Below are 19,631 nucleotides of genomic sequence, written 5' to 3' on the forward strand. Positions count from 1 at the left end.
ATTTATCGTTTTGTTACAACAAATCATTTTTATATTCTCGTATGACTATATATAAACACAATTGTAGTAAATTTGGGGTGAAACGATAAAATTCTAGTTTTACTCATAACAATCTATCTATTTGTCGATCTGTCTCAAAAACAAAATTCCTCTCAGTGTTTATGGTGCATTGTGGTTTTTGGGATATTAAGAATTATAAAATTTTTTTGATCAAAACTACAAATTGAGTACTAAATCGCTGTGCAAAAAGAATTTAATTTGTACACAATACAAAAATCACGTATTTTGCGGTTTTTCGTGAATGTCGAACACTTTTTTTTCAAACATCCAAATATGAATGAAATTATCTGAAAAAAATTAACTGCCATAATTGCTAATTAATAATAATCAAAATGTATTAAACATTTAGCTAGAATCAATTTTTCTCACCAATGGACGCATGTTATTTGTGCTGCATTCAACATTTTTATCGGGGAAAAGTGTACTTTTCTTCAAAATCATGAAATGTGTGTATTACATTGTATGTTTAGAAGTAGTTTATTTTGAACAAAAAAAAGAAAAAAATGGAATTAATAACAAATAATTATCATCGAATAAAAGCATTTTCAATTAAAAAAAAAAATCATTTAAAAAATTAAAAACTAGAGACAGTTTTGAAAAGGGATAACATTAGTTTCTATGTAAAATTATAATTATGATTCCTCAAATAAATTTACTCGAAATAAAAAAAAATCTGTTGGATACTTTGCCTAATTCTACTGGAAATAGAAATAAATGGTCGTTATTCGATTTCAGCTGGATGTTCATATAAAATATTGAATCGTTTTTTATTTGAAAAAAAAAAAAATCCTCTCTCGTTATCATCTCATGCGATGCGCAAAATATTGTATGTAGTAATCATATCGTTTGAGCGATGAATATGAGGTGTTTTGGGGTTTATCTAGGGTAATGTATATCATTTGCAATGATGGCGCTCATCAGCGTGCCGTAAACACTTCAAATCTCATTTTTGTAGACAATCTTCATGACAACCTTATTGTTTTGCACTTCCAGTGTAAAGAGGCTTTCGTCTTTGATGTTACTCAACACTTCGTCGGTGACATACACATGAATACCAGCCGGCCCATTTATATACACACTGAATTTGGTCGAGTCGCACAAATTCGATCCACTGCCCGAATATTTTGAATGCAGATCTAAGTGAATGGAGAAACAAACATTATTTCAATAAATGAATAGTTTTAGATTCACTGGCTTAAAAATTCGAAAATATCGTTTAGAAAATATTTATTCAATCAACTTACTCCATCCCGAGAATAGATTGTTCTCAACATTGGCCGATGCATTTGCCAAGCAATCACTGAAGCCCGGCAATTTGACAATTTTTTGAATTAGCTCTTTTGCCGTATTCGAGTGGAGATAGACTGCATGGTACGAGCTACCATCGAAGCTAACATAGAGTGTCAAGCGAGGTGCAATTGCTCTGAAAATATATTTTTGGTATCGATGAAATAAAAAAATTCATCTATTTTTCTTTTTCTCTGTTACTTGAAATTTTGAATATTTTGGCAAAAAAATTGGACGAAAAATATTTTATTTTTTGCGTACAAAAAAACTGTGTAGACAAAGGTCAATATTTTAAAACTTACTTCGAATGAAGTGTATTATACAAGCGAATGCCATCAGCAAGACCACAAATTTGTACCAAATCTTCTTTGGACATGCGAAACAGATCGGCACCAGAGAATTGCGAAAATGTCGGTACATATTGGCCAAGCCGATGCATATTCAGCCATTGTGTTAACATCAATGGTGTTGCATCCTTTGACATATTTAAAGATGTTGAAATGAAGCCACCATTTGAGCTATTATATTCATCGCTGTCAACGATTGCTTGTTGTGGTTTTGACGGTGATAAAATATTTTGATCCATAATTTTAACATTGGAGTTCGTCGACGAAACACTATTGATGCCAATCGGATTGCCTGCACCGTTGCTATTGCCAGTCGAGAATAAACCATCAAATTTGGTCATATGAATCGGTGAGTTGGACATCAATGGAGAACCAGATCCGCGAATGCTACTTTTTCGAAATAAATCGTGATTAAATTGAAATGTTAAAAGTTTTTATAAAATATTTACTGTTCAGGGCTGTAATTGTTGACATTCATAAAATCGCTGGGTATGTCATTTAGAATGGTGCATTCGTAGCTTGGTTGATATTTTTCCTTTTCGGCGGGCGGACGTTTTTGGATTTTCTCTCGATCTTGTTTGTGCTTGCGATCGGCTCCCTTCAATTTGAACACCTTGATTTGACAGGCGGCCGCGTGAATTGGCTTTATATTTTCTGTAATTGTACCAATTGTATTGATGCTATTCCCATTTCCATTTAGCATATTCTCCAAATAAGTTTCGATTTGAATGCGAAACGGTACACCTTTTTCACCACCATGCTTTTTTGGTGTGAATTCGGTCGAAATACAATTTATTTTTATGTAAACGCCGACCTCTTTCATTGGATCCCATAATACTTCGACCACATTCAAAAGATTCGGATTGTGCGGTTGAGCAACATGACACAAACCATACGATAATGGTACGTCGATTTCAATGATTCGTTCGCCGGGACGTGATGCTTGCCACAAGTGCATCTGTTCACGTTCCATGTATTGAAGGCGACGCTCGTGGAAACATATTTTGATGACGCTCTGATGAAAATAAAATAAAAATCAACCTCAATTAGTAGATCGAACTTGAGAGTTTCTTTTTTTCCAAAATATGAATTTTTAAGTCAAAATGGAAATATAGCGTATATCAAAATACGTTACAGCGTTGGACCAATATTCAAAAAGGGATCACGTTCTAACGTTGAAAATTATCGGTGCATTGCCAAATTGCCAACGATCGCCAAGTTTTTCGAATATTTGATTAATTTGGAGATCAGCAAGATGGTAGCCGATAAAATAGTTCCACAACAACATGGTTTTATGAAAGGTCGCTCGACTTCGATGAATCTTTTAGAATTCCTGCACTATTCTATGAAGGCAGTGAACGAAGATAAGCAGGTAGAAGTACTTTATACTGACTTCAGTAAGGCATTCGACATTGTTGATCATTCGATTCTGATTTCAAAACTACAAAACTTCAATCTGCCTCCTAACTTAATCGAATGGATCAAATCGTATTTGTCAAATCGTCGTCAATTCGTGAAATATGGGAAAATGGAGTCAAGTGAGTTTGTCGTTAACTCAGGAGTTCCTCAGGGAAGTCACTTGGGCCCCACCCTATTTCTGCTTTTCATCAACGACATTGTTAATTCCATTAAGGATGACGACATTTTTATCTCTCTGTTTGCTGACGATTTGAAATTGGCAACTTCAATCGCTAACACCAATGACTGTATCAAACTTCAAGTTGCAATCAATAAATTAAAAAATTGGTGCGAAGCAAACAAACTTCATTTAAATCTTGACAAATGCTCTGTTATGTCAATATCAAAAAAGAGAGAGCAAATCGTAAGTTCCTACTCTTATGGCAGTCACAAATTCAAGAGAGTGAGCGAACAAAGAGATTTGGGAGTTATCTTTGACAACAAACTTAACTTCATCAAACATATCGATTCAATCGTGGCTAAAGCAACATCAGCACTCGGATTCGTAAAGAGATTTTGCTACGATATTCCGGATGTCAATACTCTGAAGTCATTATATTGCGCCCTCGTACAATCAATCTTGGAGTATGGCTGTTTGGTATGGCTCCCGTACCATGATATACACAAGAACAAAATCGAATCGTGCCTGCGTCAATTCTCAATGTTTGCTCTCAAGGAGTATCCAAATATTTCAAATGACTACAGGATTTCATCGTACAGCACTCGCCTAGGCAAACTAAACATGCAATCACTCCAAAGGCGCCGTATCAACGCATCAATTCTATTCATTTTCGACTTGATGCAAAATAACGTTCACTGCCCATCACTGAAGACTGAAATTGCCCGCAATCAAAATGGACGTAACTTAAGATGTGTGGAGCACTTCAAAATCAATGACAAGAACTTCAAAATCAATCCATCAGTACCAATCAACCAAATGTGCAAAATGTCAAATAAGGTCCACGAACTATTTTCAACGCAATCAAAACGATCAACTTTCAAAACTCGACTTTTAGCCTTAAGCGATGACCATTTTTCTAACTTGTCATTGGTGTCTAACTATAACACTGTTTTCTTTAACGATCTAATGTGATACATTGTGATTTTTGTAAAGATGTAAATTATTTATTTATCCAATTATTTATTTAATTATTTATTTATTAATTATTTTCTGACTCATTGTAACCGCGTGCAATTTGAAAATGTTTAGTATTTATAAGTGTTTTTTTGCTGTTTGACGGTAATTTGAACAGTTTACTATTAACTATTTAGCTATTACTGTAAGAAGTAGCTAATTAGTTATTAGAAATCTTTATTAAAAGATGTGGTTTTTAACGGTGATCAGATGTATACCAAATGTGTATCATTGATTCATACCTTTTTCCCACCAAACAAATGTATAAAAATTATGTACAAACTCAAAAGATTCAGCCAGTTTTGGCGGTGAATAAATATTATTATTATATTATTATTATTATAGTTGGGGTCACGTTTTATGTACCTTCAAAGTTTTGCCGCGGTATGCCGTCAAATCGCCTAGTTTCTTGAGCTTAATCTCGTAGCTCTGGCCTTGATTCAAATATGTTATGGTCTCTTCGTTGTTTTTCGTTGCAATTGATGTCGCTGCAGCTAAAACATATTGAAATCTGCAAAAAATTGAAATGTTATTCCGGAAAAATCGTTAATTGTCGCATTCTATATTTATGCAAATATTCTCCCGTCAATTTTTTTTAGCATCTATTTTTCTCTATTTCCTCTTTAAATCCAACAATTAATTGTTCAATAAAAGTGACAATTTGAATATATGTCTTCATCATCACACAAAAGAATGACAATAATAAATAAAAAGTGCCATTAATTTTAGAGCTGTGAATCAAATCATAGTTTATTCGCAATTATTCATTACGGAAATGTTTAATTTTGTCGTATTCAAGCGACAACAATTCCACCCGAAAAAAATGCCCTTGTCCGGCAATTCTGACTGAGGTATAGGAATATCGATCAAAGTTCAAGAATTATTATTTGGATGCCAATGCTGCTGATGATGAAAATGGACGATTAATGAAATGCAGTTAATAGCAGTTTGGTCCAGTTCTGATCACACTATATTATAATCGGGTAGGACATTGTTTTGTTAACAAATTCGCTCAGGCGCGCGCGCACAACACTCTCGAATACATGAAATCGGCCGACTGAGAGACATCTCATTATTGTATTATCATACACACATACATAAAGTGTGTGTGCGCGTGTGTGTGTGTGTGTGAAAACCGTTTTATATATCAATGACAATGGGCTTCAATTAGATTTAATATTCTTGATTTCACACAAATATGTCGATCACTAGATACCAACGATCCAGAGTGAATGAGTGAATGAGTGCGACAGACTGACTGTACTATGGTGACCACATGTAAAATGTTTTTTATCGTTTTGAATAAAAACAAAAACAAATGTAAAACATTGGCAATTTGCGTCACAAACAGCTAACTATTTTAATTCATAATTAATTTTAATTTCCTCTTTCGGAATGTTCAGTTTGGCTGTGTTCAAAAGTCATTTCAAATTGAAACTTTCAATTTGACAAAATAGTTGTGATACATGGCATCGACTACATTTCGGATTTTTTTTTTTCATTTGGAACGTCGTTTATGCGCAGCATTTTCTCAATTTATGAAAACGAATTGAATAATATTGAGGAAAATAAATTTAAATTTGATCTATTTGTTTACATTCATTATGCCACGTTTTTGGTTCTAGTGACTTTGTCTGTTCTTTTCCAGCACTTCTTTTATACCAAAAAGAAAAGAAATAGTGAGATAGACGCTACTTTTTTATTGAGGATAATTTGGCCATTTCACACAGACCGTTTCAATTTGGATTCAAATAACTTTCAAGCACAAAACATTCGATCGAATAAACCCAGAAAGAGAGAATGAGAGAGAAAGAGATAGAGTGAAAGACGAACGATGTGGTTAACGATATAAATGAGTCGATCTCATTTAAAATGAATTGAATAATAACACGCCTTTTGTGAATGTTCGACATTCAGCATTTCTCAGTCGGGAGTGTTTCACTCAAAATTCTCTTTCTTTCGCTTCATTCATGTTACGCGTAGCTGAAATCAATTCAATTTAAAAATGGTTTATTCTTTTTGTTTGCATCTTATCATATCGATCATTCGTACGGGCTACTGTGTATTATTCAATCAACTGCGAGAAATTAGTATTTTTTAGTTCTTACTTGGATTCTTCAGCGGATTTATCCTCCTTAGTCTGACCAATGCCTGATTCTGTAACAAAAGAAGTTTGTTAATTTCCTTCAAGACATACACCAAATTGTAAATCACATACTGAGAATGTTTGAATCATTGCGTTCGTCATTCAGATCGTTTTGATTGTTGGCCTGTTGGCCAACCGATTCCAAGCAATTGACAAGATCGTTCGATGCACTGCTGTTACTGTTACCATTCAAATGGCAGGCGATATTGGCATTTGGACTGGCACCGCTGTTGTTAGTAGCCACAGTACCATTTGTAGCCGAATTGTTGGTACCGGTGTTATTAATGGCGGTGTTGTTGCCATTTTTCATGGATGTGCCATTTGCTGCCTGTTCAATTTGCGAAATTTCATCCATTTGTTCTTTGTTGAGCGGCGATGCCTTAACAATCTTCTTAGCTTGATCATTTCCGAATGGAGATGGAATTTCCTGCTTCAGAACCGTTAATGCTGATGACAGCGACAAAAATGAATCACTGTGAATTGTGAGACGAAAAATTCTTCTATAGTTTTTTGATTCAACGAATTTCCAAATGACTTTTCAATACATACTTATTCAAATACGAATTATTGGTTAAATCACCATTTAAATCGAAATCAATATCGTCCGTCCAACCGAGCCGAGCTGAAACGAAACCGAATAAAGAACATTTATAATGATAATAATAATGTCAATGATACACACTCTCATAGCTTCTGAGCAGGGGTCAGAGGGGTTGAATTAGCCCCCCCCCCTGGAGAGCAGATTTGGGAATAACCCCATATTAAAAGAGAAAAATATTCTTTCGATTTGCTAGGGATTTTCGCGCAAAATGTGAAGACCTTTTTTTTGCTCTTCACTTTCTAAAGAGGGAGAAAATATTGAATTTTGCTAGGGTTTTTGGCTAAGGAACATCTTTCAATTTGCTAATGTTTTTGGGCGAAAAGACAAATCTTTCAATTTGCTAGGTTTTTTTGAGGCAAATGCTCTGAGACAACCCCAGCCCCAGGAATGAACAATTCAAAAATGCATTTTTGAATTTGTACGAGACAAAATCGAAAAAGTTACCCCTTTACATATAAATCGTTGCGGCGAAAAAGTAGCTCTTATTTTTCTCCAAATAATACTGCAACATAAAGTTTTTTATGAATAGTTTATTTGTTGTATTACAACAAATAAACCGTGTGAAAAAAACTTCATGTTGTAGTATTATTTGGAGAAAAACTATTTCGCCGCAACGTTTCATATTTGGAAAATTTTGAAATTACCCCCCTTAGATTGCCAACTCCAGAAGCTATGCACACTCTCGATATGAATGCGACATTGTGTTTGCAAAATTGTTGTCGTCAATCACATTTTCATTTACGATGGGAGAGAGAGAGAGAAAGAGTTTCTTGGAAGCATATGAATTCAGAAATTGGTGGAAACCTTGAAAGAACAAACAATTGCAACCGAATTAATAAAACCAATTGAACGAATATGGTTCGATTGGCGCTTTTGTGTTTTTCTTCTCTTTTGTTTGTTTGATTTTGATGTCTCCAACATACTCCCTTCTAGATAAAAGAATACGAACACAAAGGCGAGTAAAGTAGGAAAAAACGAAACATGTAACGCGTCATCACATTGATTGTTTTGACTTATGGATATCAATTGGCGGCATTTTTGTATCGCAATAAAAACATTTTGTTTTTCCATTCGTCGATTTTCTTTTTTTTTCTAAATAAAAAAATATATATTAAAATCGCATATACAAACCGTTTGAATTCGTTAAGTTACTGCTAGAATTGGCGAATGTGCCATTAAGGTTATTGTCACTGTGAATGTTGTCATTGTTGTTATGATTGTTGCAGTTATGCAGTTTTATATGTGTTATTGTCGTTGATTCAACGACAGCATGTTGATTATTTATGGTATTGAATCCATGACATGGTCGTTTGCTTTCGATTTGATTGAGGAAATTTGAAAAATTCTGCATCTTTGTCAATTTTTCTTTGTTAGCTTCGCAACTTACTTTTAGACCGCTTGGGTTCGAATTTGCGGGCTTTTTTCAATCCCACCAAAATACACCCCCCAATTTCAAACGTACACTCCTTCACCCCCTAAACATACATCTGATTCTTTCTGTCGATGGTTTTTTTTTTCTTATTTGCGTTTTACATTCATCCATCAGCAACACATAAAATGTCAAGTTGATAAAAATACCAATCAAGAAATTTGAAATATTAAACTCTGAATACACGTCCAATTATGATAACGTTTAGTATTCATTTTGGATAATTGCACTGATTCGATTTTACTTTATCGTATGTGTGTGTGAAATATCACGCAGCATCTTTCTGAAGAAAAATTTGCACTCATTGATTGCATCGTTCTGTGATTCAGATGAATGAATTGATTGTTGGCTTATTGGACAAACACGTCGCGGTGCGAACTATTTTTCTTATTAAATGGCGACCAATTCATAAATGAAGCAAAACCGATTTCTTTTCTTTTGTGTTAAAGTGATGAGAAAGTGTTAAATGATCGATAAATTTAGTCTGCCGTTCAAATTTCATAAAAAAAAAACAATTTCGTCGGAGTGTTTGTTTGATCTGTTGTTTGTGTTCGGTTTGGATCTTTGTTGCGAATTTTTAGTTAGGCAGTGTGTGGCACGCGCAACCCTCATACAATGTGTGATTCGATGAGATGAGCTGAATTTCATTCATTAACAGTAACCGACTGAGAAATGAGTAATGTGTTAGACCGTCGGTGGGCACAAAAGAATGCACGAAATTAGCATAATTTAAATTTAATGAAGGTGCTAACAGTTTTCTGACCTTTTATAGCTTATAAACGCACTAAAAATAGTTATTTTAACTATGGTCGCGTTGATTTGTTTTCGTTTTTTTTTTTGTTGCCTGTTTCTTTTCTTAATTACAGATCAATGTACACTTTGAATGGAGTGTGCCGCACGCGTTGCGGCCCTTTGTGTGTCTCTCTCTGTGTGTTTCATCACTGTATTGGTGTACAATAATTAGGAGCTTTGTTTTGTTCAGTGCAAAACAATTGATTCACGAATTGTATTGAGAGAGAGAGAGACATCCGTCGAATCCCTATCAATTCGATCAATTGCACAATGTCCGTTTCGTGATCGATTCATAATTCACAGTGCGATTAGTATCACTTTGATCATTTTCATTGATAAAAACTTTGATGTGTGTGTGTTTTTATCTCGAATAAACCAAGTTAATGAATGGCCAAAAAATGGCTTTACAGAAGTGTGAATGTAAATGGATCGCCGATTAATTGCAACACTACTGAACGAGGAAAATTGAAGACTGAGTTTATTTTGTGTGCTGGCGTCAAAATGCGATGGTTGACTGTCAAAATGTGCGTGTTGTTGAAAATATGATCGGAACAACGTGAATAAATAACAAAATCACACGAAATTTCCTCATCTTGAAAGAATTTTGTCATTGTCGTGTATGTATTGATAGATGTCTGACCTTAGCATCGACCCTTCGGTATTCAAAATTCACTGTACGCATACATTTGTCTATCTCGTTCTACTTTTGTTGTGAAACATATAACGGTGTATGCGCACGTCGTTACTCAGGCCAGCTGTTAGCGAGAGAGAAAACAAACACCATGCCCTTTTTTCATTCGTCTGATTGAACAGCCTCAAATCATGTCAAACACAACATTTATGTATATTTCAAACAAGTGTGTTATCAGTCAGCTTCAAGTATAATACACTGCACAATGCAATGAAATTGAATGACAGAATGTTTTAGCCAAAACTATTAATCTTCCAATTGATTTCGCGCTATTGCTCTCTATCTCTCTCTCTCTCTCTCTCTCTCTCTCTCTCTCTCTCTCTTTATTCAATAATATACTTTCACTACCCAAGTCATCAAAGACAGATCAGCTCCTGAGTATTTTCGTTTTCTAAACTTCAGCCTTTCTATCTCCTATCGCTCATAACAAAGTGTTGTTTTTTTTCTGTTTTCTTCTTGTTGAGATGTCTGGGTGATACGAATCATTACACTTGATTCAGCCGTTTTATATACAAGTATACGTATCACTTGAATGAAGTTCATCCGTTGTTTGCACCGTACACAATGAATTTGTAGCGTAAACAAAAGAAAATGTTCAATTAGTGTGTGTCCCATCGTAAAAGTAAATTGTAAATGCAATGCAAAAAAACTCCTGCATGGGGAAGGAGGAGAAAGGAAGTAAAAGCGAAAAGGAATGCGTTCGATCGTTTTTCAGGCTGATCGATTCAAACCCTTGAAAATGGGCTCGAAATCAGAAAACGACAAAAAATAAACAAATAATGTCAAGGTTGCCGATCATAAAATACACTTATAACGAACATTAAACAAACTCAGACGATTAATAGCAATAAAATGCAATATTCATATGTTCTCTCATACGATTGATCAACTCTTATAAGCAATATCATGTATTGAATTTCAGCTGACTGGCTGACTGACTAGCGCAATGATGATGAATCGTTTTGGCGTTGAATTTCATTAATTTACATATATAATGATACTAGTTCAGGAAGAGAGCAACCGTTTTGTTTGTTTATTCGTTTTTTTCTTCATTACTCTCATTCAACTGGCATATACGCACCAGTGCACTGATTTTGCATATTTGAATCGAATCACGCTGCTATTAAATAACAACAGCGCAATTCGTGAATGTAGCGCATTCAATGTGATTGGTTGGCATTAGTAGCGCAATAGGATTTCTGTTTTGTTTTTGTTTCCAATATTTGTTTTCATTCAGAGCCTGGAACATTTTGATTTAGATTCATTTATCAAGCTACTTGTTCTCATTTAGACAGAAAGACAGAGAGAGAGAGAGCTTTGGTTGTCATAACAACATACACTCACTATTATAACGCTCCCACAAAAATAACAATTCAAACAAGATTTTTGATTTCAACCAGATGCATTTCAACAATTGCCAGAGATTAAAAATGAACTGAGTCACTTATTTTCACGTCTCAAGTGGATAGTTGAAAGCAGTTGAAAGGGATTTCATACATGTGATTTTCCTTCGGCATCAGATTCATATTTTTTCGAATAATAATCTGACTAAAACAAAAAAAAATCGAGTACACTCATGGTCATCGATTTAGGGATTTTTGTTTTTAATCTGATCTGATTGATTTAAAAGAAAAAAAATAAGTTAAACTTACCTCCGTTGACACTTTTGGTGCGATTGCGTTCGCACTCTTTTCCATTGGTCACTAAATTTGGCATTTTTGATTCGACCACACCAATGCCATTGCCATCGCCACCGCTACCATTCTCATTCAAATCCAACGAATCCCAATCCATACGGCGCTTCTTACCTTGTGGCTGCATCTGATTCACATCTAACGTTGATCCGTTCAATACTACATCATCACAAAGAAAATATATGAAATAAAATGGAAAATTATCAAATGAAACGTAATATTTGAGAAATTTTTTTCTTATTTTTTAAATGAAAATGAGATTCATTGAAATCCTTTCTAAAAAAGCGTGTCTGTCATTCAATTTTTTTTTTTTTTTTGAATTGGTTCAAAATGGATTTTGCGCTTTGTATTTTAACACGAAAGGATTTAGTCATTTTAATGAATGTTTATACGAATGCATAAAAGAAAAGGTGTTCTACATTCATGATCAATGTAATAAATTATGTTCAAATATTTGTGTTATAATTACGTTTCTGATAATCGGCTGGCCACGACGTCGGCGAATTTTCCGGTGATTCGGCGAAATCAATATCCTGTAAATCTTGATTTTGAGCTGTATGGAAGTTGTTTCGATTGATTATCTGGAGAAAAAAAATTACGTGAAACAAAAATTGTTATGAATATTTCATAATTTTAACGCTCTTGCAAAGTTTTAAATTGACTAACACCATTTAGTTGAAGAGAACACATGTTTTTTATGGATGTCACAGATAAGTAGAAAATTCGTTAAAAATAATGAACGTAAACTACAATAATAAATAAATTTGAATGCATATGCCAATATTGCAATTTGCGTTGGAAAAAGGTATACGATGGTTTTCGTTTGTTATATGCAATATTTTGTTATGATTCATATCTTATGAAACACGGCTTATTGAATTTACGTTTGCTTTCATTCGGGATGATTTTTGTTTTATTGTCTCTTTATATCTTCGCTAGCTCACTTTATTACGAAGAGATTGTGAAATTGTAAGACACTTTTATTTTTTCCGTTGATGAAATTTCATCTTCGAAAAAAAAGAAGATATTTTTGATTCAAGTGACAGAAAAATGTGTTGATTTGTACAATTTTTATTAAAAAATTGTATTGTTTTGTATGTATGTATTTTCTTTTTCGCACATTTTGTTGTGTCTTAGTACTCAAAGTCTGGCTATTTAGTTCTCCTTTCATTGTGGTTCTTCGAATTCTTTTTTTCGAGCAGTGATTATGCATGCCGCGTTGAAAAACATGTAAAAAATGTCATAATGCGCTTATTAAACGTCTCGAAGTGACCGAAAGAAGAATGAAGCAAAGCGATGACGACGATCATATGTTAAATCGATCACTGTTTCGTTTGAATTGTTCAAAGTTCAATTGAATGTCCGAGAATGAAAGTGAGTCTTCTCCTCAGAACATAGAAATGTGTTAAAATCTTAAAGATTTTATTGAATTGTAGTACCAAAGCAAATTTTATTGAAATGAAACACGGCGTGTTTTTTCTCACCTTTTCTGAAGGTATCTTTGTTTCTCGACGTTTCCTATATTGTCATCTCATAAAAAGCGTAAAAATTAGTCTTTTTTTTAATCGTAACATCAAAACCAATTTTTTCTATTCATAACATCAAAATCTATTTTTTTTTATTCGTAACATCGTAAAAAAGCATTTTAAATTGAAACAAACGGCAAGAAAGTTTTCAAAATGTAATACCAAAACAAAATTTATTGAAGTGTAACACGCCGTGTTTCATTTCAATAAAATTTGCGTTGGTACTACAATTCAATAAAATCTTTAAGATTTGTTACACATTTCTATGTTCTGAGGAGAAGACTCACTTTCATTCTCGGACATTCAATTTATTGAAATTATTACTATCGTAACAGAAAGACGCGTGTGCATTTTTTTGCGGTCAAACAATATTTTCTACCGTCAAGGTAAGTTGTGGTGAACAACAAAAAAAACGTTCAAGTTGGCAATGCAATTATGATGCACGGGACTGTCAAAAAAAAAAAAAATACTAAAAAATACCGAATGAATCCTTCTCATTCAGTCTCTTGTTAATTTAATCACATTTCTTTCTTCTGCATCATTTTAACACTAAAAATCAATTTAATATAAAAACCGGTTGAATGAACCGAATGCAAAACCGAAGCAAATGCACAAAGAAGAAAATTGTGAGAATTGCAAATTTTCATACTCTTTATTTCGGTAGATGATTCGATAAAGCGATGGAATTCACAATATGATATTTGCAGTTGATTTAATCGGCAAAAGTCCAACGACACACCAATCTATAGATATTTCTTGTTTTGTATGATTTTTGAAGCAAATAATTTGTGCTTGCAAAAGAAAAATCCCAAAAAGTTACTAAATCGACAATGACATTTCCAGCGTATTTTTATTTTCATTTCACCATTTATGTTGTCATTCATTTTCGGACACATATATGTAACATCTGTAATTCATTTTATTGTTATTGTTTGACATTTCTTATATTCCATATTAGTAGTAGTAGTAACAGCGTAATGATAGTCAAACTTTGTGCTCCATTAATAAAAAAAACATAAAACTCAAGTGGAATATAACAATTCATGTAAACTTAATTTCACGATCATCGAATGTGTCTAATTAATTTATGCAGAAAACAACGACTTCGTCAAAGAATTTCGATAAAAAGTCATTGTTTTATCCCAATAAATTAACAATTTCACAAGTTTTTGTTTAGTAACATCAATTTTGATTTGTAGCTGGATTAATTTAAAAGCAAGGATGCAGACAAAAAACTGAAATTGATATGGAATCATATTGAGGATATGAATGGAATGGATTTTCATCTTTAAAATGGCCAATTATTGAAAAAAAAAATGAATTCCGTTAGTGATGATTACAATATAGTGATGCCCATAAAATGTTTAATTAGTTCCTACTAATCTGATGAGATATGATAACGTTAAATACTACTACGCCGCATGAAATGATTCGTATAGTTTTAGAAAAAAAGAATGTCACGAGATAATCAATTTTCAGAGAAAATCACTTCAGGTTATCTGGTTTGAAGATTTACTTTATTTAAGTTTGGTCACAACTCATCACAAGGCATGTATTTTCTTCAAATATCTGTGCGCTTACGACATAGCTTGGATTGAGACGATTCATTTACATTGGGTCATGCAATCATTAAAATGTATAAATTTCGAACTGTCTACTTTATTATCATAATATTTATAGTCGAGATCAAAGTGATTGGTCGGGTGTGCGTTTCACATTAAATGGTCAATCGACTTCTCTCGTTCATCATATTTTACGATGATTTTTTAATATGATTTCGAACGGAGGCATTTATAATTTTATGACGTTTATATTAGTGGAGATGCTAACCAAAAAAAAGGGGCCCCAATTCCGCGTAGAAATGATACACAGACATGCGTGTGCGTAACCATTTAAAGACTGTCTTACAAAAGAGATAAATATCGGCATATTTGGTTTGATGACATTGTAAAAAATAATCTTTTTCGCTTCAGTTTTACGATGCCCGTTTGATCCCCGGGTACGGCAATAGTGGCAAATGGACAACGCAGCCAACTTCATAGCATTGTAAAATGGCATACATTTGTACTAGCAGCAGTGCTAGTTTGACTGGAAACCGCTGTATAGCACTGCTGTCAAAGCCTTTTCCAAATACCGTGGTTTGGTTTGACCAAACACTTAACCAAGATTTATTAAAAGTTGATCCCGCTCTCGCGATTCACTTCGGCAAAGTGATTCTTTTACGGGCAACATCAATAAAAATGTTCGAAATCATAATTCTGACGAGGATTGTTTTCTTTTTGTTCAAATGGTGAACAAAAAAAAAGAAGTTGTAAAAAATGTCCAAAAATAATATCGAATGTGTGACATTGTAAAAGTTAGCGGTATTAAAAAAACAGAGACCAAACCATTTTTTTGGAATTTTAACACGATTATTAATTCAAGGATGCTTTCAACCAAATGACGATAAAAAAAAACAAAATGAAACCGTTTAATTTTCGAAAAAACAACTCACCTCATCCGAGTCAGTAGAAATGGTAAATTCCATCTGATCCGTGTATGAACCAAAGTAGTCAAAGCTCTGCAGTGTGCGCAGAGGATCAATCAGGCTATTAAAGTCCGGGCAGTATTGCTTTGCGACAGATATCGCCATTCGGAACAGACGAAAATAAAGATTAAAAATTTACGGTGGATTTTGGTATCGACTTGACGTCGATGCACTCTCAACAAACTGGACGGTTGTCGGAATGCTAGAGATTAGCGTATGCGTGTCACTCGCTCTGTTCTCAATAGCAAACTTGAATAATCCGGCCGTTTTGTGGTGATACCAAAATCGGTTTGTGCGTATTTGAAGAACCTCTTCACAACCAATAGAAAAGAGCAATGTTTTTCTCTTCACTGGATTTCTATCCCTGTTGGCTTTGGATTCGGGTAGGAAGGAATTTCCTCGTCGACTTTTTCAATTCAACTTTCACTTGCAATGAAAACAAGAAAGTTCCTTCTTCGATCAAAATCGCTTCTTTCTATCGAATAGTTTTGGATTTTATCTACTTTTCGCCGATTATTTGCGCTCTCGATTCGATCACACTATTTTTTTCACTTTCCACCGTGCTGTTTTGATCAAATATGAGCAAAGGTAATTACTTTTGAATTATCGTGCGCCTGGCGTAACTACACCCTCTGGCTGCAAATTGAAAAAAAAAAAAATGATAGACACACAAAAAAAAAACAATTGACAATTAGTATAGTTTTTTGATAGAGACAGTATTAGTAAAGCTTTGAAAGATTGTAACGATCAATTTAAAAGTGTGATTTGTGGAGATTTCATGCGTTCCAAACGATTCGAAAGTGGTTAATTTCACAACAAATGTTCTTGAACCCCAGTCTATCGCAATTAATCGCTTCCAATTTTGAGAGAATGGGTGACAAAATGCATTGCAGCGCCGTGATAGCAATCAAATTAAGATACACCATGCAGCCAAATGAATTTGTAATTTGTTCTTATTCTTAGAAGCTACACACTTTGATGTCACCCATATATGTAGGACTACTTTTGCATGCAAATAAATTAAAAGAAAGGGGTTTGGCATATCAATTGAAGAAACAAAACAATAATGACTGTGTACAGAATAAATTTGGTGCTGGTATGGATAGAGATGTGTGTTAAATGTCCTTAAAAATGTTAAATAGACCGGAATTTACGATTTTTAGACGTTTAGAGAGAGGCTAGACGCTAAGTCGATGGTGATGGCTATGAATGGGATCTATTTTGTTCATCCATGCACTCGGGTTTAAAGCGGTATACAAATGACTATCTATTATGAGGTGAAATGAACGAAAAAAAAGGTTTTTTTGCGTAAAATATGTCTTTACCCTGAATTATTTTGTGTTTATGTGCCTAATGAATTCGCTGTCGAATGGATTAGGGAATCCGTGTTGAATATGCAACAGGAAATTGTGTTCGTAGGCTGACAACAATGGGATTTCGAAAAGCAATGATTTTTTTGATCTTATTTTGATCACACTATGGGATTTTTGTTTGATGGAAGCTTTTTTACTCGAGATCCAGATAATTTACACCAATTTTTTTTATGTTTGTCACACTTTTGACCGATAAATTTACTTTGTTTGTCGTTATTTAAGTAGGGAAAAAAGCTCAATCGATTTCTTAGTTGGAAATTTACAAATTAACTTAATTTGAATGATTTGACACACTCAAGACGATAGTTTAAATAAAAATTAATGTCTTTTTTTTAAAGTAGAACCCAAATACCGCACAAATGTAGACAAAATGAGTATTTTATAAAACACAAAATGGGTGAGTAATAATCGTGATTTATACAAAAATTATAAAACACCAACCACCGTCGTTGTTAGAAGTTATTACAAAAACAAATAATTAAAAACAAAGTATTACATAGATTAGACGACACAACATTTAATTATAATTATGTTCACCAAGTAACAGAACAATTAAAATAAAATAAACTAGTTCAATTACTGATTTGAGCAACGACAAGTAACGTTAAAACAACAATAAAAAATTATATGAATAAATTGTCAATAATTGGCCACCAAATAGATAAAATTACGAAAATATGTTATGCGTTGTAAAGTGTATTTATAATTAAATTGTCAAAAATGGAAGAAAAATTACCCAAAAAGGCACTGTTCACACGTTTCTGTGTCTCTAATTTTCTCACAACATTAACCACAAAAATAACGAAAAAACAACTTTGGCGGAAACTATTGCTGGTAGATCCTTTGGTCGATAATTTTCGACGGTTGAAATTGATTTTTTTTTGGAAATTATGCCAAAAATGATGTTCTTTCCGTCTACCGCTTGTAGAATTGTATTTTTGATCCAGTGAGTCTACAAATTCGATGTTTATTCCAATTTGGTTTTTCGTCCCGGCTCTACGATATTGGCTACAATTCGTTCAAAATGGCTGGCTTTCTTGATGTTGGTGATATTCAAAATTGTGATTCTTCCGTTTTTGTTGATTCTTCTGACTGCACTTTGCTCTTGGTTATTTTGGTTGGTTGGAGAAAAAAATGTCGCCTCCTTATTGCATTTATTAAAAAAAAAATCGCGCGTAATTTTGTGTTATTTTTTTATGTTAAAATTTTTCTTCTTCTTCTTCTTGTTTTGTTTTCTGGATTTGTTCAATCGAACGAAACAAACGACTCCGTTACACACGTTTGTAGTGAATTTAAAAAACGGATTCGAGTTCCGGCAATAACAGGATTAATTAATTAAAACATGACGAAGAACGAATTGTATAATTTTTTGATGCCGGTGGTTTCGCGTTGACGATGACTTCTCAATAGGGTATTTTCAATTTTCAACAGCATTTTGTCTAACATATATACAATGAATTCAGATCCTTTAACCACTGTAGCCATATGTTCAATCGAATTTTTGCGAAGAGTGGAATTTTTAACAATCGACTCAAATACAACACCGAAAAATAAATGGTTAACGATTAAATGTTCTTGCTTGAGATGCTTTTCTCTTTCTTTCGTTTTTTATTCTCTCGCTTTTTGGTCTAAATAGTCTATGAATTGCACTTCAATGCTCTTTATGTTTTAAAGGATTTTCCAAACAAATGACTTCAATTTAAATAATTTGGCTGGTTGTGTGCGCATTAATCTTAACATTTAAAATGTCGTAATTTTTTTTCCAACACTTCAAATATTCAACTTTAGTGTGAATGTCGTCGTACTATCAATATCATTGAACTAGTTCTCTCTTCAATTGTTTTTCTTGTTGATTTTCACTGCACCGACTATCAATTCATACAAAACAGATTAAAGTGTAAACAATTGCACCACAGCAAATACAATGATCTTATCAATGATTGTTGATTTTATGAATTTCAATGAATGTTTTTTTTTCTCTCGATATCTTTGTCCAATCAATCTCTTCCGCTTATAATCATTTAATTTCAAAACTTTTCTGTGAAAATTCGATTTTTTTTTTTTTTTTTTTTTTTTCAATTTCAAGCACACTATGTTTACACACTTCTTTTTTTTAAACTCTGGTATTTATCGTTTTAAAACGATTCTTCGAAAAACTGTTCGAATTAAAAAGTCGCGCGCTCTTCTTTCAATGCTCTTTCTCACACTTTTTTCAATATTGTACACAACTTCACGCGTGAACGTCATACACACATGCGCGTATTAGTTGATAAAGTTCATTGAAATTGCGGTTGACAGTATTACTGGCTGCTACAAGCAAAATTCTCACTTGAACAGTTGTTGTTCTTCTCTATTTTCTCCTCTTTTTTTCGCGTACACAAAATCTTCAGTTTTTTGCGTGAAGTTTGGTTGTTGCCAATTGCAAACAAAATTTTCTACGGCTGTAAAGCGTGTGAAACGCACAAATTTTTTTCTCTCAAAATTTTGCTCTCCTACAGTTCTCCTTCACACACACATGCACACGCACAAAGAACTTCGATTAGATCGACAGTTTTATATTTATAA

General features: G+C 33.5%; 1 protein-coding gene across 5 annotated transcripts; it reads right to left on the reverse strand.

Annotated features, from left to right (window-relative positions):
• Positions 1 to 18,387, reverse strand: LOC116346532 (transcription factor CP2-like protein 1). Of its 5 annotated transcripts, none has more exons than XR_004201589.1 (13): positions 17,019 to 17,476; positions 15,661 to 16,329; positions 12,110 to 12,221; positions 11,599 to 11,799; positions 6,983 to 7,055; positions 6,506 to 6,906; positions 6,396 to 6,444; positions 4,654 to 4,798; positions 2,144 to 2,709; positions 1,650 to 2,081; positions 1,305 to 1,483; positions 430 to 1,196; positions 1 to 361 (listed from the first exon to the last, which is right to left on the reverse strand). XR_004201589.1 is itself a non-coding variant. In XM_031776634.1 (12 exons), the coding sequence occupies exons 2-12, from the start codon at positions 15,796 to 15,798 to the stop codon at positions 997 to 999; spliced, it is 2,496 nt and encodes an 831-aa protein (XP_031632494.1). In that variant the 5' UTR covers positions 15,799 to 16,329; positions 17,803 to 18,387; the 3' UTR covers positions 1 to 996. The 5 variants fall into 5 exon arrangements, 3 of the variants coding, with proteins under 3 accessions (XP_031632494.1, XP_031632492.1, XP_031632495.1); XR_004201590.1 differs by having other exon boundaries at positions 2 to 347; XM_031776634.1 differs by lacking the exon at positions 17,019 to 17,476 and adding an exon at positions 17,803 to 18,387 and having other exon boundaries at positions 1 to 1,196.
• Between the last annotated feature and the right edge of the window lie 1,244 nt (positions 18,388 to 19,631).

Source organism: Contarinia nasturtii, unplaced genomic scaffold (genome assembly GCF_009176525.2).
Source record: "Contarinia nasturtii isolate CC-2019 unplaced genomic scaffold, AAFC_CNas_1.1 Cnas_scaffold_1565, whole genome shotgun sequence".
NCBI lineage: Eukaryota > Metazoa > Arthropoda > Insecta > Diptera > Cecidomyiidae > Contarinia > Contarinia nasturtii.